General features: G+C 41.6%; 1 protein-coding gene across 1 annotated transcript in view; it reads left to right on the top strand.

Annotated features, from left to right (window-relative positions):
* The window catches only part of fng (Fringe glycosyltransferase), a 132,691-nt gene that overhangs the window by 1,704 nt on the left and 114,049 nt on the right, over nt 1-16,938 (top strand). Inside the window, exons 2-4 of the mRNA XM_076617739.1 lie at nt 210-449; nt 10,225-10,273; nt 15,519-15,621. Coding sequence (XP_076473854.1) covers nt 210-449; nt 10,225-10,273; nt 15,519-15,621 — 392 coding nt within the window. The remainder of the gene's footprint in view (nt 1-209; nt 450-10,224; nt 10,274-15,518; nt 15,622-16,938) is intronic.

The following is a 16,938-nucleotide window of genomic DNA, read 5'->3' as shown; positions in this document are numbered from 1 at the left end:
AACGGTAAATCGAGTTCGAACTTGTTTCGTCGCGAACGTCGCGAGAGTAAACATTGCGTGAGCTCGCGTGCACGTGCTCGCTTCTTTTCCAAGAATTCTCGATCAGATTATCGTTCTATGCGTGCAATGTTTACAAAATAATACCGATCCATTATGAGCGTATCGCGGTTGGTTTTATACTTATGTGTGTGTATGGCATTGTTGCATAGTGGGTCGACGAGATGACGGTGGAAGTGAACAGTAGGAGCGTACTGGTGGAAGTGCCAGCTTCGAGGAGGATGCTGATCAACGAGGAATCTTCGGTGACACCTGCGATCGCGACTGCGACCATGGCACCGTTCACCACGAATCTCGACGACGTGTTCATCAGCGTGAAAACTACCAAGCATTACCATCACTCCCGTCTGCCAGCTATCATCAGCACGTGGTTTCAATTCGCTAAGGATCAGGTACGTGACAAATCCTTTCAAGCCTCTATGCTTCTACATGTCTACAGAATATTTTCCTAAGTCGTGGTTTGCGCTCTTGAGATATTTGTATTCTGCTTATTGTTGTATATCAGATCTGTATAGTTCATCTCTACGGTAATTTTGTAAGATTGCGATACTGGATTAGGTATAATACTAGATATAAGTAATGTTACGTATTATATAATATGTTCTTATAAGATTCTATTGCGCTATACTTACTACATGCATACAGCCACTCGACGTACGTATATCTATGTAGAAAATCGATAAAGATGTACATACATACATATATACATGTACAATGTATAAATGTTTAGAACTAAGTTAAAAGCGTAGAAATTACTTTTTGTTAATATAGAAGAACGTAACGTTCTTAGAGATTTATAAATGCGAACAGCGAAGAAAGTCAACGAGATTTTATATTGTGTTCAGAAAGACGAGTACTGCTGATGAACGAATAGTTATAAACGTGTATGCGATTGTATGCATATTGTACAGACGTAACATTAGACTCTTGTAAATTTTTACCAAGATATTACCGATATCATTGGCCTTTCATTTCTACTTAATTAAATTCTACTCGTTGAGCGTCTTCTACCGGCCCGTCCAGGAAATTTTCCCAAACTCTTCGATGGCCAGTCCGCCACTGATTATAAGTAATACTGCAGTCTTAAAAAATCACTTGTTAGTATTAATTTATCCTATTAGTGGATCGTTTAGTTTGTCTTGCGTTTTGTTCTATCCAATTCGTTTTCTTATCGTCTAATTGGCAACGAATGATCGAGCAATTAATTTTAAAATGTACACTTTGTTCGACCGTTGTAATTGAATCGTTACCATGTAATAGCTCATTTTTATCTCTATGTATTAACGAACAATACTTGAAGTAGTTTTCAGCGAAGAGTATTAATCGATTCTCGAAAAGAAAGTATTAATTCGTTAGACTGGATGACTGTTTAGAATAGAGGCCACTCTGTGTGCGATTTGTTACTGTTCGGTCGAGCATATACACGGCGGTTTTCAGCTTGATGAGCACTCGTCGTGGGAACGGGATTCTCTGTATTTCCGTTTTACCCTTTCCTTCTTTCTGCGTCTCTTGTTCTCCACCAACTTCCATTTACCGTGTACAGTGTTTTATTTGTGTGTTCAGCTCATGTTCTTGAAACAAACGAATTTTATGTATTCGTCTCTTCCAAATCTAAAACCTCCTTAAATATCCACCGGATAGCTAATTTAATAGCACAGCTGTGGTAGGTTTCGTTTATGAATTTTAGCAACCTTCGTACTACGTTTGTTCATTGCTCTTATTAAATATAAATCCATTTTGCAGAATTCTAGAGTCTCTCTGTATCTCTTGCTTCATGAACCTTTGCCCGCCACTCTATGTACGTGCATATCGAAGCAAATAATTTCAAATTTAGCACGGCACAGTGTAGCGTAGTTTACCGGTGGATTGCCGGCTTAAAAGTGTAGGTAGGTGGTAAGAAGGTCTAGGAACTCTCAACTTTCGCGATATTATCTTGCCACGACTAATTGCATGCATTGTACTTCCCCCCTGTTGCTCGGCCTTCCGCTCCCATCGCTACCGGCGACACTTCCTGGAACTAGCAGCCCAGAAAAGTCGCCGGAGGGCCGACTAATAATCGAGATTCTCAGGAATCGCGCATTCGAACGAATTATCCAGGGACCTAAAAGCTCGTTTCGGAGCACTCGTGTTCTCGAGGCGACGTAACATTTGCCCGTTACATTGTCGTCGGTGTTCTTTGAAGCGCTTAGCTCGTTTTGTTCAATGGATTCAGAGTAAAAGAAATTTGATTGAATTACGTCTTGGGGCAATATATCGTTATAACCTCGTCAAGGGTGGTCGATGAAAGCGATTAATTATCGTAGTAACTATCGACTTGCCGAAGGACGTTGGGTGTTTCAGTACGGTATTTGGTTACGCTATAATACAATAGGATAGGTCAGGATACGAGATAACGAGACCGTACATTTTTATGTATTCACAAAAAATTTGAAGGTCCAGAAATCCATAGAACATACGTGCAAATATATACAGGTGAGTCAATAAAAATTACCATTATTATTATTATACCAATAATTATCATCGGAAAATGTTTACGGTCATTGTATTTAAGCAGCCTGGTCAGACGAGTACATGTTGATTTTTTAATGTCTTGTATTATATTTTTATAACATTAGTCGATCCAACTGGACATTCCAATGAAAAACGATCGGTTTAGCAGCTATTTTGAATTTGAATTGTCAAATTTAATGTATGAAAGAGAAGCAAAGACGCGAGGCGGTATTCCTATGTTTTACGTTGCTTTGTCTTTCGTACATTCGCAAATTGAAGTATTAAAATATCTGCTAAACCAAAGATTTTTTTCACTATAAATATATCGATTCTTTTTTGTAGAGAATATCCAGCTGAATCGACTGACGTTATTAAGAGTGTACGGTGGTCGTTAAAACTCTCAGTCACCTTGATATCTCAAAAAATATAAACTATTGGAAGATTTAAGTGTACTCATATCACAGCAGACTGCTTAAACGCGATAAATTTCGCTTCATAAAGTCAATGGACAATGAGTTATTTCAAACGGTAGTTTTTACTCACTCACTATGCACCAGATATACATGGAAGCACCATGCTTGTTGTAATATTTACCGGATGAAAGAAGTCTCTGCCTATATTCTATTCTTTTTAGTTGTCCTCGTAGAGATGCGAATTTGAATGAACATTCGCAGTTTAGAAATAAGAATATAAGCGATATTCTAGACCTTCGGATATTTAAAAATATCTTAGCAAAAGCACTCGATGGTGTCAAAGATCTCAGTGTGAAATCGAGTTAATATGTGCAAGTACCTACGGCGATCTTCCAGAAACAAAAGCAGATTTCTCGTTTTACGTTCTATCCTTATTTCCAACGACGTTGCATTGTCTATGAGCAGGCAAGAAGGAATATTGGAAAATATCCTGATGCTCCTTTCATTTCACTTGTTTACGAATCCTCGGGAGAGAAATGATTTACAAAGAAAAGAGAGTTAGGTAGAAAAACGGACCACTGCCAGGTCTGACTGTATTGTTGACCTGTTGGTAGGCTCGTCTTAAATGTAAATGAAATTCTCTTCGGGTTGTTAACGTTGCTGCTGTAACGTCAATTCTTATTAGAGGCAGAATTTGTGCAGGTCTTCAGTCCGTACCCTCAATTGCCCCAGGGACCCACCATAAACCTAAACTTTTAAAGTTTATTATTTCTGTTATCTGTTTGTTAATTTATTATTAATTACGGGAAAAGCAGGTAGTTACTTAATGGGAAAAACCCAATATTCGACTAACGAAAAAGCTGGTTTTTCCCACAAACAATATTACCTACTAGCCACGTTGGTAGGAGGCTTTCTCCTCCTATCTTCGTTTATTAACACGACCTATAACCAATTGACATCGTGGATCGTTACCCTTACTTTTCCTAACGGAAGGTGCGAACAGCTAATCCGTGTTGTTAAAACCATCGAACAGTGAACATCTCTCCGATCTGTGTAAACCTGTGCTGTGAAATAAAGACAATAGTTGTGCTACGACTCAGCTATTTTATTTTCATCAACCAACCCCCAAGTTTACGCGACACTGCTGTCTTTACAGCTGTTAGTTTTTACGTCTATGCGACTAAATACAGTAATTGAAGAAAATATTTGAATGTTTCTATAGAAATCTTTCTACGAATATATCTTGTGTATTGTATGAAATGTTTCAAAATTTCATTAACAACGTTGTTACGAGACACTGTAGTCGCGACTATATTGGCAAAGTTTGAGAATCTGGAAATTCATGGACATAGAAATTAGAAAATATTTATTCCAAGCACACTCTCCACGAACATCAAAGTATTTGAACAGTCGATTATCCACTAGGTATATCAGCAAGCCAGAATATAGCACAACGATTTTCGATATTAATTATATATGAAAGGACACCGGAGCCTTCCCTCTGGAACTTCGGGAAAATCCGTAAAATTGTAATTAAAGTTTACAGTTGTAATTAAACAATTTGCCATCATTCTGCCCAACTGCATTTGTTTGCGATTTGTGATAATAAACTTGGGCTTAAGGCGACCATTAGTCGCCGAACGTAGCCGCGGTCAACGGGACAGGCGCTTCGTCTAACAAAGGTGTGGAGTGATAGTATGACCCTCGTTAAAAGAAATACTCATAGAGGTACCTGACAGTAAAACATGCCAACAGTTCCTTCGGACAATGAATACCAGATATTGAGGCACTTACACAGTACAAGTTCAGTTAGCCTGAGGACCCGCTATGAAACCTGGGTTTTTTTGGTAATTAAGGTTCTTCAAACGGACGGGCAGTCTTTGTCCCAAATTGACCAATTGACAGCGACGTCAATTTCCCTTACTTTCGGAACGAGGGCTGTACTCGACGAATCCGATGATCTCGTGTCTTTGGACACACCCCATCATAGTTTTCCTCTGTGGCATCATTGGGACGAAAATTCATTCTTTCTTGCGATCTCATCGACGAAGAGAGTAGCGCCGTACGATCTGCGAGTATTGAGTTAGAGCAAGTATATCTGTCATCCCGTTGACCGCGGATTCGTTATCGAACCTAAGACCAACGTCACTAGCGTCGCAAGTGCCCAACCACCGCTGTCGATCGTCGAATCGGTAGTGTTCATACTCGTAGTATCAGGCCGTATCTTCGTTATAACACAACGATGGCCAACTCCAAGGGAGGTCTATCAAACGGCCACAACCCTGTTCCTGACTCTTCTCCGATATATACATATCGAAGACCATTATTTATATCCTGTACTAATTTTCAACTGTACTAATAATCAAGCGTATGTTTGTAATAAACGTAACTTCTATGTACATTTCCAGATTGGTTCCAAATATTACCAATATAATCGTCGTGACTCGTCGCAGTGCTAATGAAATTCCAAAGAGCTTCGTACAACGCACAATTATTTATATACCGTAATTTCCTACGCTAAATGTTCAGCTATTTTCGCGAGTCACTGTACATCGCAAAGTCTCAAGACCGCGAATGTATTTGCATAGATATTACATACATTTGCATAGATGGTAAAAACGTTACTATTAACTGTCGAGGAAGAACCGTAAAAGAAGCACGGACAACGTTCGGATGACAGTGTTCGAATTTGCCATCGTATCGGTGCTACAGGGATACTTTCGATTTCGACAAATTGCTCGTGTTGCACTTTGTATTCGACTGGAATTCACGTGTTGCAATTCGAGAGTCATCGTGCTCGATTGGCTCGCTGTTAAGTAACATGCTGTAGGTGTTCATCGGAGGATTTCATTCGGAGAAGGAGGATTTCTGCCGGGGATACCGATCGATCGGCCGTCGAAGCGTTTGTCATTAGTTTCAGTGACTCGCCCTATATCGTAACCCTTCAATTTACAACAGCCGTTTCGCCTCTGAAACGTCAGCGGATAATTGATCAATTACGTCGTTTATTTATCTGGAAACGCTCACCGACCGCATCGCTGTAATTTTACGCCAGTAAACTACAGAGTATCTCTCGAGTTAATTTCTCCTTTTCATTTTATTTCTTCTTCCCGTCTCCCTTCTTTTTTTATATCGATGATCAGCGAGGACTTCTCCTTGGAATTAATCGGACCTCGGTTGCGACTTTTCAGAGCGTTCGGACGTCGAGCATCGAAAACACTGTAGTTTACTTGTCCGTCGATATTTTCAGAGTATCGAAATAATATTTTCGTGTTTGGTGTTTGCGCGTGTACCGTGCGTTTCTAGCTGTTCGATATTCATTTCTCTCGGAGTTTGGAACGCACGTACAGCTCAGGTATATTCCACTGGTTACTACGTTCGAGTACGTACTTAAATGTTCAAGTACGTAAGCATTTACACACTCGCCTGTCCGAGTATTCAGATTTTCGAGCTCCTACTTTCACGCACTTGTAACGTCAATTCGTATTAGAGGCAGGATGTGCGCAGGTCTTCGGTCCGTGCCCTCAATTATTCCAGGGACCCACCATAAACCTAAACTTTTTAAGTTTATTATTTCTCTTATCTGTTTATTAATAGACAAAACCATCGAACAGTGAACATCTCTCCGATCTGTGTAAACCTATGCTGTGAAATAAAGACGATAGTTGTGTTACGACTCAGCTATTTTTATTTCATCGACCAACCCCTAAGTTTACGTGACACACTCGTGTACTCGTATATTTATACGTTTAGTTCCTCGACTACCTAATTCCTACGTTTATAGATTAGATATTACATTGTTATTAGGTATATTAGGTTCGGACTTTCTCAAACGATCCACTGATCTCGATCCACATACTTCGTTATATTCCTTCCCAGACGATTTACAGCTCGGATTTCTCCATCTTCCAGTTTATTACAAAACAGGACGCGAGTACTCTCCTAGTTGGAGTCGAGAACAGCCTATTTAATTCCTAACGTCGCGTCGCCCATAGAGTTGGAAACGGAGACTGCAACCAAAACGTTTAAATTATTCTCGAGCAAGAGAGAAAGAGAGAGAGAGAGAGAGAATTGGGTCCCAGTGCAATGGAGATATCGGCTTAACGACGATGCCCGTTTTAGCCGCGACGTACGTGCGTGGATTAACGTAATTACGTCGATGTAACGCGACGCCGGTGCCACTGACGTCATCGCGTCTCTTGTCCCTCTTTTTCCCTGGCGTGCGATGTCTCTTGTTTGCCGGATATTCGTGTTCCTTCTGCGAACGCTGACTCGGGAGCTTATTCGTCTCACCTTTTTCTTTTTTTTTTTTCCTCTTCCTCCGCGTTTGTTCCGTCTCTCCCTTCGCCACGGTTTAATTGTCGGTTATACAGGACATCCGTCTTGTCGCGACAATTCTTATCGTCGGTCGTAAGATAACGTTCCATGGATAGCCATCCGACAACCGCTGTTTGCTAAGCCGCTATTCAAGTTTTGGGAAATCGGGAGAAACGGCGATTCGTCACGCTCGAAATACGTTCGCCGTTCGTAGCACGAATACGCGAGAAGCTAGAAAATAGGATACGGCCGAGTAACGAATAAATCTGAAACGATTTCTTATAGAAGACATTTTTTATACAATTTTGTATAACGAGTGGAAAACGTGGAATTAAAATTCTTCGATAGAACGCTTTGAAAATTCATCACGCGCCTATGTTAGGTCGATTCCTAAAGCTAAACGCGTTCAAACTTCGTCTTCTTCGAAACGAAGCCTTAAACGGACAAATTTTGTTTCGCAATTTCTATTTCTTTTCACGCGTGTAATTACTTCCTGACGATCGTTCGCCCATACTTAGGTGGGAATTACTCAAGTTGCAGCGTACTCGACGAATTTTGAAACTCGCTTTTCTCGAAAATTAAGTGTTGAGAAATTTTATTCCATACTTTCTTCTTATTTCTTTCAGCAGCAATTATATCATACCCGTTTGTGTCACCGTGTTGGATAAATGGAATCATGCAAATATTTGCTTTATTTATTGTCATTCTCAACGCGAGAATTGATTGTAATTTTAATAAATATTAAACAAAAAAAATTTATTGTCATCTAGAGAAACTTTCCAGTGACAAAGCTACGCTCGTCGGGGACACAGGCAACGGTGGAAGGAACTTTTTCTCAAGTTCGTTCTCTTTTACGAGTATTCCAGAATTCTTGTTACATTTGTAGATGGAACTCTATATTTCTATATATCTACAAATTTATGCGTTTTCTTAATTCTTCGTGCAAGAGATATTTGCGTTCAAAGACGCTTGAAGTAGCGTAACTTTGTTCTGAGAAGCTTTTCGTACAACAATAAACAAGGTAGATACCTAGGCGACTCCACTTAATCACGCCACGCTGTATATCATGAAAATTTTCAGCGAAAATTCACAAACATCGAAATATAGTCAGACTCCTCGCCGTCCACGACTCTACGAATCTTTTCTTCAAAAACTGTTCACTTTCTTCAAAAAATTCCACCAAAAGTCCAAATCGGACAAATTGTAAATGTAAACAACTAAATAAAAAAAAAACCTTCTTCAATAACGAATTCTCTCAAACAGCTCGAACGATCTGCCAGAGTATTTCATTTCCTGTCTATGTCTCTCGAGTTAGTTCTGCGAAGACCACGATGAAATATATTTACAGTTAGACTATAATTCGGCGAATAAAACGAACAAAGATGAACTTGCAGCTAAGATTCGAAATTTCTTTCGTGCGTTGACCGAAGTCTGTCTCTATAGTCTGACCGAAAAAACGTCGCGAGAAATCTGCTCGAATTGGTTTATCGCGTTTCTTCCGGACGCTTAGAGACCGCTTTGATACGAGTTCGCCACTTTCTACTCGTTTCCGACGTCTATTACATCGGAACGAGCGTTTCTCCCACGTTCTTTCTCTTTTGCCGCGCACAAGTGGCAGGGATCCGTGTTTCCTCGGGTTCGAAAGCGCATCCCGCCACGTGAAAATCCTCGAGACAATGCTCGTGACGTCTGGTACGGCAGCGTTACCCCTCGTTCCGTCGACGCTCACTTCCTGAAGGGAACTCGCCAACTAAAAATAGGCGACTGCTTTAACACGTGCACTGCACCAATCTTCAACGTCGTCGCTCTACTCTCATGCAGATGACACCGACCAAACCACCCGGAGCTCCCAATTCCTAAGGTGTTCTCTCTCGATCTGCTGGTCGCTCGCAGCGTCAACTGTCTCGTCGAATTTTTTGGCAAATTATCGACGATACGACCGATACGAAAGCGTACATCGATCAACGTGATTAGTGGATGGACTAATGGACTGAAAATCTAACGATAGAATGAAAATCTCGTTTTGCTGCGATTTCTCTTTGGATTTCTACTCTTACGGAGAAGATCGGTAGATTTTTGGATTTTCGAAAAGCTGTATAACTTAGAGACAAACCATAAGTAGACTATAATTTTGCTAGACGTTCTGAAAGTTTGGCAGTTTGGAACAGCACGGACATTGGCTTTGAACAACTTCAAAATTCTCTCTAATATCTTTACGATATAGAGTGGTTGAGAAAAGTAAGAAAGACGCGTCATTGTATCTGTTGTATCATCTACGTACTAATTAATTAGGTTCGAGCATATTAAATTCCGTATCGTTCGGTAGTACTTTGGTGCGGGGCAACAAAAACTCGATACACTATGAATTTTCAATGTATAATCCGAGAAAAAATTCTTTAATGGAAAACGTGTGTCAATTCATTGTATAGTCGCTGTATTAATCTCTGTAATTCTACGAAATTTACTCCAGCGTGTTCGAATAGCTTCGATTCAACGATATCTTATTCTCCATAATTACAGATGTATGAACGGTCTGTAATTTACCACGTACGAATGTGTATAATTTATTGGCGATTAAGTACAGATAAAAATCTGTTGACAACTATCTTAATCTATTGCTTGTCCCTACAAAAATAATAAAAATAAAGAAAAAAAGGGAGAGAAAATAAGGAAAAAGAAGAACTTTATTTTCGCAGCGGCGATCGACGGTGAAACTCGCGAGAGCGATTTATCGAGCTCGGTGGACGTAGATGGAGCGATGCAAGCTCGAAGCAACGGAAGAAATCGAAATTTATGATCGGTACGTGGCGCGTGTTAGCCGCGGTAAACAATGGCGTCTGCGTACGTGACCGACACGTCGATCGTTAGAGTCAAAACCGGCGTAGAAGTAGCTCTTACCCGGTCGTCGAGTACTCTCGGTTTAACCTTTCTTTATTTCTCATTTCAGACTTGGTTCTTCACCGACCGGGACGATCCCTACTTTCAGAATCAGACCAGTGAGTATACTTTGTACTCGTTTACCTTCTACTCTTCCCATTGACATTTTACTCGGCGATCTTGTTTCGTCTTGCTGTTCCTCGAATTTGATTACTGCGTTTTCGAACGTGGAGAACTCGAGGAAACGCCCGCGAGCCAGTAAAATCCACGAGCGAGAAACACCGCTCGATCTTCGATCTCCGTGTGACGATACGTAGAAATTTTCTTTTGTTTTATTTATTTATTTACATTTTACAATTTGTCCAGTAGGACACTCGGTAAAATATTACAGCTTAGTGGTATAGTAATATAACATGTGGATGGCTACCCCCAGTGGGATACCATCTTCGAATGATACGTAGAAATGGCACACGTTTCTGACTTTTCGACTTTCGGTCGTGTTTAGCGAACGTTCCGGTTTGCTTCCTCGGGACAGACGCGAGAAAACCTGGACAAAGGGCAATTAAGGGGGGGCTAAGGTTAATTCGTACAAAAATAAGGCATGTTTTTGTGAATTATTTGTGACGACACGGTTAAAATCTCTTTATTAAAACCAATAGAAAAGCCTAGTCGTCGTGGAAGTTGAAAATCTAAAATAGGTGGAAATATTTCCTAAAAGTATGTTTAGTCTTTTGCGCTCGACGTAGCTGGCCATGTTCTTCCTTTTCTTATTTGTTTCTTTATACGATGCGAAAGCGAAATTCGAAAGAAACGCGCGTTTGTAAGAAATTTGCAGCTCGTGTAATTTTGTGTTACGTAATTGACAGTAATCCGTGATCAGTGTCTTCTCGAAGGGAACAGTCGAGTGTAAAGAGTTTCATACAGTGTCGTACTTGCTGCTTTAGAGCGCGTGAATTAACCAGTCAGCTGTTTTTGACGGGTATACTCGTCACGAGGAAATGCCACTATTTTGCGTTACCACGAGCCCTGTCAGTAATAAAATCCAAAAATAAAACGGTTATTTCGTTGTAACTTAATTCTATATCGTAAGAGTCACGCGTACTCCGTGCCCGACGAATATACTCGTCATCGCTTACTTTTTGCCAAACGTTTTTTACACGCATTTCAAAGAGGTCGTAACAGCTAACTGGTTGAGCAGTTTAGCTGGGGAACAGCGTCGATAGAAACTTCGGAGCAATTAGAAAATTTGGAACCAACGACGAGATACCCTGTACATTTTGGAACATCGTGAAACAGTAACGCGTGGGATAACTACATGCCGATTAAAATACAGACACAAACTTCCTGATTCTACGTAATAACAAAGATTAAAACACCTACGAAGCTACCGCCGTATCTCGTCACGCGATTCCTCTCGGGACTTTCATTAATTAAGCAAGTAATTAAGCCCGAAAAAGTCGCTTCTCGCAGCGACTAAATTCGAGGCTCGACTTTGTCGATCTCCTCCTAGCCAGTCATCCCTATCATCGTTCTGTCCAACCAAACTATAATTTTATTCGTACGACCCTGGTATCCTAATATATCAAGGATCGTACAGTCGGACAGTTTTATTTCATTATATCATATGTATAAAAAAGAAAAAAAGAAAAAAAAGAGGGGAAAGGGACGTAGCGGAGGAGAAAGGATAAACGAGGGAGCGGATAAATAGAAAAGAACGAAGAAGAAAGAAAAAGAAAGAAGAACCGAATAGGAGCGTTTATTTCTGTTGTAATACGAGGCACGGATAATTACGGCCGAGCTTAATGGTTGGCCTCGTTTACGCGATAATTGCCGGCGCGGAACGAACGAGCGTGTAGGAGCTGGCTCGCTCGCGGACCCGTGCTCGTCAATCATTTCAAAAGTTCGCTCGTCGTGCCCGGTTAATGGTCGCCAACCGAAACACACCGCCTCGCAACGACTGTCCACTCAACGTGGGTTCGATGTTTTAATGGCTGTGGATCGTGGACGACACGCGTGTATCGTTATCTGGCAAGCCGCGGGATTAATCCGACGAACCGGCGTAATTGGACTGGCATGAGATGCTCCCGGACTGATTTAAAGGGGAAGGGATCGCGTTGATCGACCACCTGCTGGATTCGATCGAATCCAATGGAAATGGAATTTAGTTGCCATTCTCCTCCGAGTCGCTTTATCAAAGGATTTTGTATTGGTATTTCGAAGAATCGAGCGAGGATCGCGACACACTTTCGAGTCGATCTTCGGAATCTTCTCGCGGAGATTCGTTACGCAGGCGTTTTGTAGTTTCGAAGAACTTGGCGAAGATGTTGGGACAAATTTTGGAATCGATGTACTCGAATCTCCTTCTCGAGGAAATACGTTGAAGAGTAGCGTTGGAATTTCCTAGAATTTCACGAAGATCTTTGCACGATGAACAATTTTGGAGTCGATGTACTCGAGTCTTCTCCGTCGAGGAGATATTTCAAAGAGCAGTTTTGGAATTTCGTAGAATTTCGGACATCCGAAGATCCAAGCATCGTCCAAAGACGATGACAAATTGTGGAGTCGATGTACTCGAATTTCCTTCTCGAGGAAATACGTTGAAGAGTAGCGTTGGAATTTCTTAGAATTTCACAAAGATCTTTGCACGATGAACAATTTTGGAGTCGATGTACTCGAGTCTTCTCCGTCGAGGGAATTTTTGAAGAAATTATTTTGGAATTTTGAAGAATTCTATCGATCCTGGAACGTATTGGAGTCGACGCACGAATCTTCTTCGTCTTCGTCGAAGGGATTCATCGAGATCCAAAGAATCTGGATATTTTCTTGCTGCGATTTGAAACGGACGTTTCAAGGGTAAAGAGTGGCGTACGATGACAACTTCTTCGATCGATGTCGCAGTCTCGTCGTTAGATAATCACGCGTTGATCAAAGAAGGAGAAGCGGCGCCGCGTGTCGATCAGACCGAACCAGATTCCACCTTGCAGCAGATTCTGCGACCGGTTTCCGAGGGGACAGATCGATCGATCGCCTTCATTCGACCCGACATCTCGGCCACGCGCGAAAGTCTTAACTTCTAACGAAAACTAATTCCAACTTCTAAACGGAATTCTTCCATCGAACACGAGTACAAAAGCAGGATATTTCTCTCGTCGAATTTACAATCGTAAATCTCTCGTAAGAAGCGAGAAAAACTTATGGGAATACAGTTTCCGCAAACTTCGTTTTCGCGAACGAAATTTTAATAGCGGCTGATTAACCGAACTTTAGCTCAGCTATAAGTAACGTCTGACATTAAGATGTAAACAGTAGGGGCACGGGTTACGTGACACGCTGTGGTGGCTCGCGGTCGATACGAGTTTGCGACATTATCACGGTGCTTAGAAGCAACTGTTTCTCGCGATCATCTTGTACGAACGTGAGCTCGCATCAACCGAGCAAAAAGCCATATACAGCGAGAAGCAATAGGTAAACTTTTGTTACACGAACCACTGACTTTACGTTGTTGTTTTGCTACGATTTAAAGGTCTTTGAAAGCGCCAGTTCGTCAATGTAGTAGTATTTTCCCGATATGTTCCTCCGCATAGTTTGCGAGTGTTCAATTCGTAGAGCCGCTAAATTAACAACGAGCTTCGTCCAAGCTGTTGCAGAGTAGATACGAGGCTACACGCGTAACGCATGTAACGTATTTTGTATTTTCGCGAATATGAAAAATTTTCACTGGAAATACGAAATAAGGAGGGGGAAAAGGAACGTGATTTTTTGCTCCACTGATCCAATTCCGTCGGTTCGTGAATATGGCGGTAATCTCGGCGGACGAAGGAACAAGGGTGGATTACGCGAGGCAGGTAGAAAGGGGCCCGTGGTGGAGGTGCAAACCGGTGCAGAGCGCGTGGTGAGGTCAAATGTCGGACGGTGCCCGAGGGCTCGCGTGCTCATCCCCTCCTCCTTAAGTCCTTCCGTGCCCGGTATTATCCTCCCTGTTGTTGGCTGCGTCCACCCACGCGGCCAACTGATGCGTCAGTTTCGCCGCAGGGGAACACGTGAAGCTACGTTGCTCCGAATTCTTCTCAGTTTCCAAGACATTTCCAAGAGGAAATATTTTTGCATACTTTTTACTTCTTTTTATTTCCTACGAGGAAATTTTCGAAATTGACATAAGTTCATGGAGTATTACTATTACAGATTGCGTACGTACGTAAAAGTTCATATTTTTACTAATACTATTGGCGTATGATCTGTTAGATTGGCCCAAAAGTGTCTTTCGTTTCGCAAGGAAATAACAGATGCACGATGTCGCTTTTTCTTTTGTATTATTCTATTGAATTACGTACGATCGATTTTGTTCTATTGGAGGAATCTTTGGATATTTGAAACGAATATGCAAAATTACGTACATGTCCCAATATGCATAATACAATGCAAAATACAGCCCGTTTATATCTTTTTATATTTTCTACTCGTATTTTATTCATCGATACTTGTATCGCACGAATGTTTGTATGGTCGTATGCACCTGGCGTCACCTTGTGTAAGTAATAAGTGTAAGTATAATGCAAATGAAAGAAAAAGGCAAACTCGTTTAAGTAAATAAAAGAAACAAACAAGCGAGATACTAACGTTTCGTAACTGGAAATTTCCCGCGCGCGCGTAATTATTACATTCCCGCGTCTAATTAGCACAACGAAGTTTTACAAGTTGCAAATCGAAAGTTATATCGGTATCGATAAATTCGCGATAGCAACAACGTCGCGTTTCGCGCGTAAATTGCACAAGCTACGAGTCAAGCTAATTATCCTATTTGTGACAAATCTACAAAAAAGGAAAAATGAAAGTAGACACGAAAAGAAGCCTACAACTGGTAACTCGCCGATTTGCTAACAGTACGAGCGGCCGCTAATAGATAGCAAATTATTATGCAAGCGTTCGATCATCGAATCAGCGTCGTTGTTACCGAGTATTAATCATCCGAGGTCCAGGATGAAACCGGCCGTAAAACCTGCGACCTTTTTCTCTTATCTTATCCCTGCAAGTTATCCTTCGCCGACCTCTGCGCGATTATTAAGCGGCCGTGTAATTACGGCGAGCGGTTCGAACGGTTAATTGTCGCGTATTGTTGGCGGAGCGTAATTGAAATACTCGCGTATCGTGGGAGCGTCCGTGGCTGGAAGGTGGAACGACGTGTATCACGATGATCGAGGTGTACCCTCGAAAGCACGTCCGATGAAGGAGAAGAGAAACGAGCGACGAGGATCGAGCCGAATTAATTAAGCCTCTGTACCGACGAGGATGATTATTAACCTCTTAATTAATTACATCGCCCACTACCATCCCTCGCTGAACCTTGGTGTCCCTGTTTGATTGCAGACGGCCACATGATCAACACCAAGTGCTCGTCCTCGCACAACAGGCGGGCCCTCTGCTGCAAAATGTCCGTCGAGTTCGACAGGTTCCTCGACAGCGGCCGCAAGTGAGTACTATTTCCGATTGTTACATTTTTTCCATTTTTTTATCGCGTTTCTATCGCGTTTGTTGGTAGGCTAAAAAACAGTGGGATATTTTGAGGGAGAGCGAGGTCGGAATGATATTTCGACGTTCGTTGGACGTAGAAGTGTTAACGTTAGAATGTCACACTGGTCTTTTATGACCCCGATATAGGACGTAGAATTTTAGAAAGCGATTTTAATTATGATATATCGGAAAATAATTGGAAAATAATTGCGGATGGCGTCGCAACGTCGTGTCTGTAGAAAAACGTACAAATGCCAATAAATGTTAGTTAATTGTTTTGTCTTTTTACTTTCCTCTGCTGTCTGTCTAAACGAACGGAACGTTAAATTCTCTCTGCGACTAAGAGGTAGCACGTACAGGCTTCTCTATAGATACACGCGATAGTTGAAAGAAGGCAGCGTGTCGTTCCTGGGTTAATCATTCTATCGTTAACGTTTTGCCAAATGTTAGCTATAATTCAGCCAAGAACTTTGCTCGCGTTCGTTGAAAGTTTATCGAATTCACGACTTTCCTAATTCCATTGACCGGTCCTGTTCTCGCGGAACAGTCCGAATATCTCGAAAGAAGGTTTGTAGAAACACGAAAGGGCGAGCGGGCCCGACAACAGGTTGTTCCTACGGGCAGTCCGAGGCTGGTGCGCGTGGTACGAGTGCTTAGACGTTCTCCGCTGGGACAAGTTCATCCGATACGTCCGAGTTAGCCGGACCACGCGCAGCTAAATTATCGTTTCCTCCTCTTTTTCGAATCGAAGGGACCTCGATACCGGTGTTCCACCGACGGTGCGTCCATAATATTCTCGATATCGAATTGGTCGTTGATCCAATAAGCTTCGAAATGCAAGTACGTCGCGTTAAATTTGTGTTGCGAGAGGTGGTTCGACATTCGGCCCTCGAATCGTAAATGACTACGATAAGCTTAGAGTATTCGTATTATACAGGGTGGTTGGTAACTGGTGGTACAAGCGGAAAGGGGGTGATTCTAGGCGAAAAAAGAAGTCGAAAATATAGAATAAACATTTTTTTTTTTAATTTTTCCATCGAGACAACGATCTACAGTGAGATCCGTTATAACGAGACGCGATAAAGTGCACGCGTGCCGAGCGCAAATTCAAAGTCGATTTTCTCGAGAACAAAGCCTCGAATGAAAAATTGTTATTCTATAATTTTTACAATTGTAAGAAGTTGAAGCGCTCCGGTTACCAATGACCCAATCAAAGTATTAATACGCAGGCCATTCGTATTCGACTTAATTTGCCTTTTGTACCTTACGCGTTCCC

Source organism: Bombus vancouverensis, chromosome 4 (assembly GCF_051014615.1).
Source record: "Bombus vancouverensis nearcticus chromosome 4, iyBomVanc1_principal, whole genome shotgun sequence".
In the NCBI taxonomy this organism is placed as follows: domain Eukaryota; kingdom Metazoa; phylum Arthropoda; class Insecta; order Hymenoptera; family Apidae; genus Bombus; species Bombus vancouverensis.
Note: the sequence above shows the minus strand (reverse complement) of the source record. Positions and strands in the feature narration are given on the sequence as shown.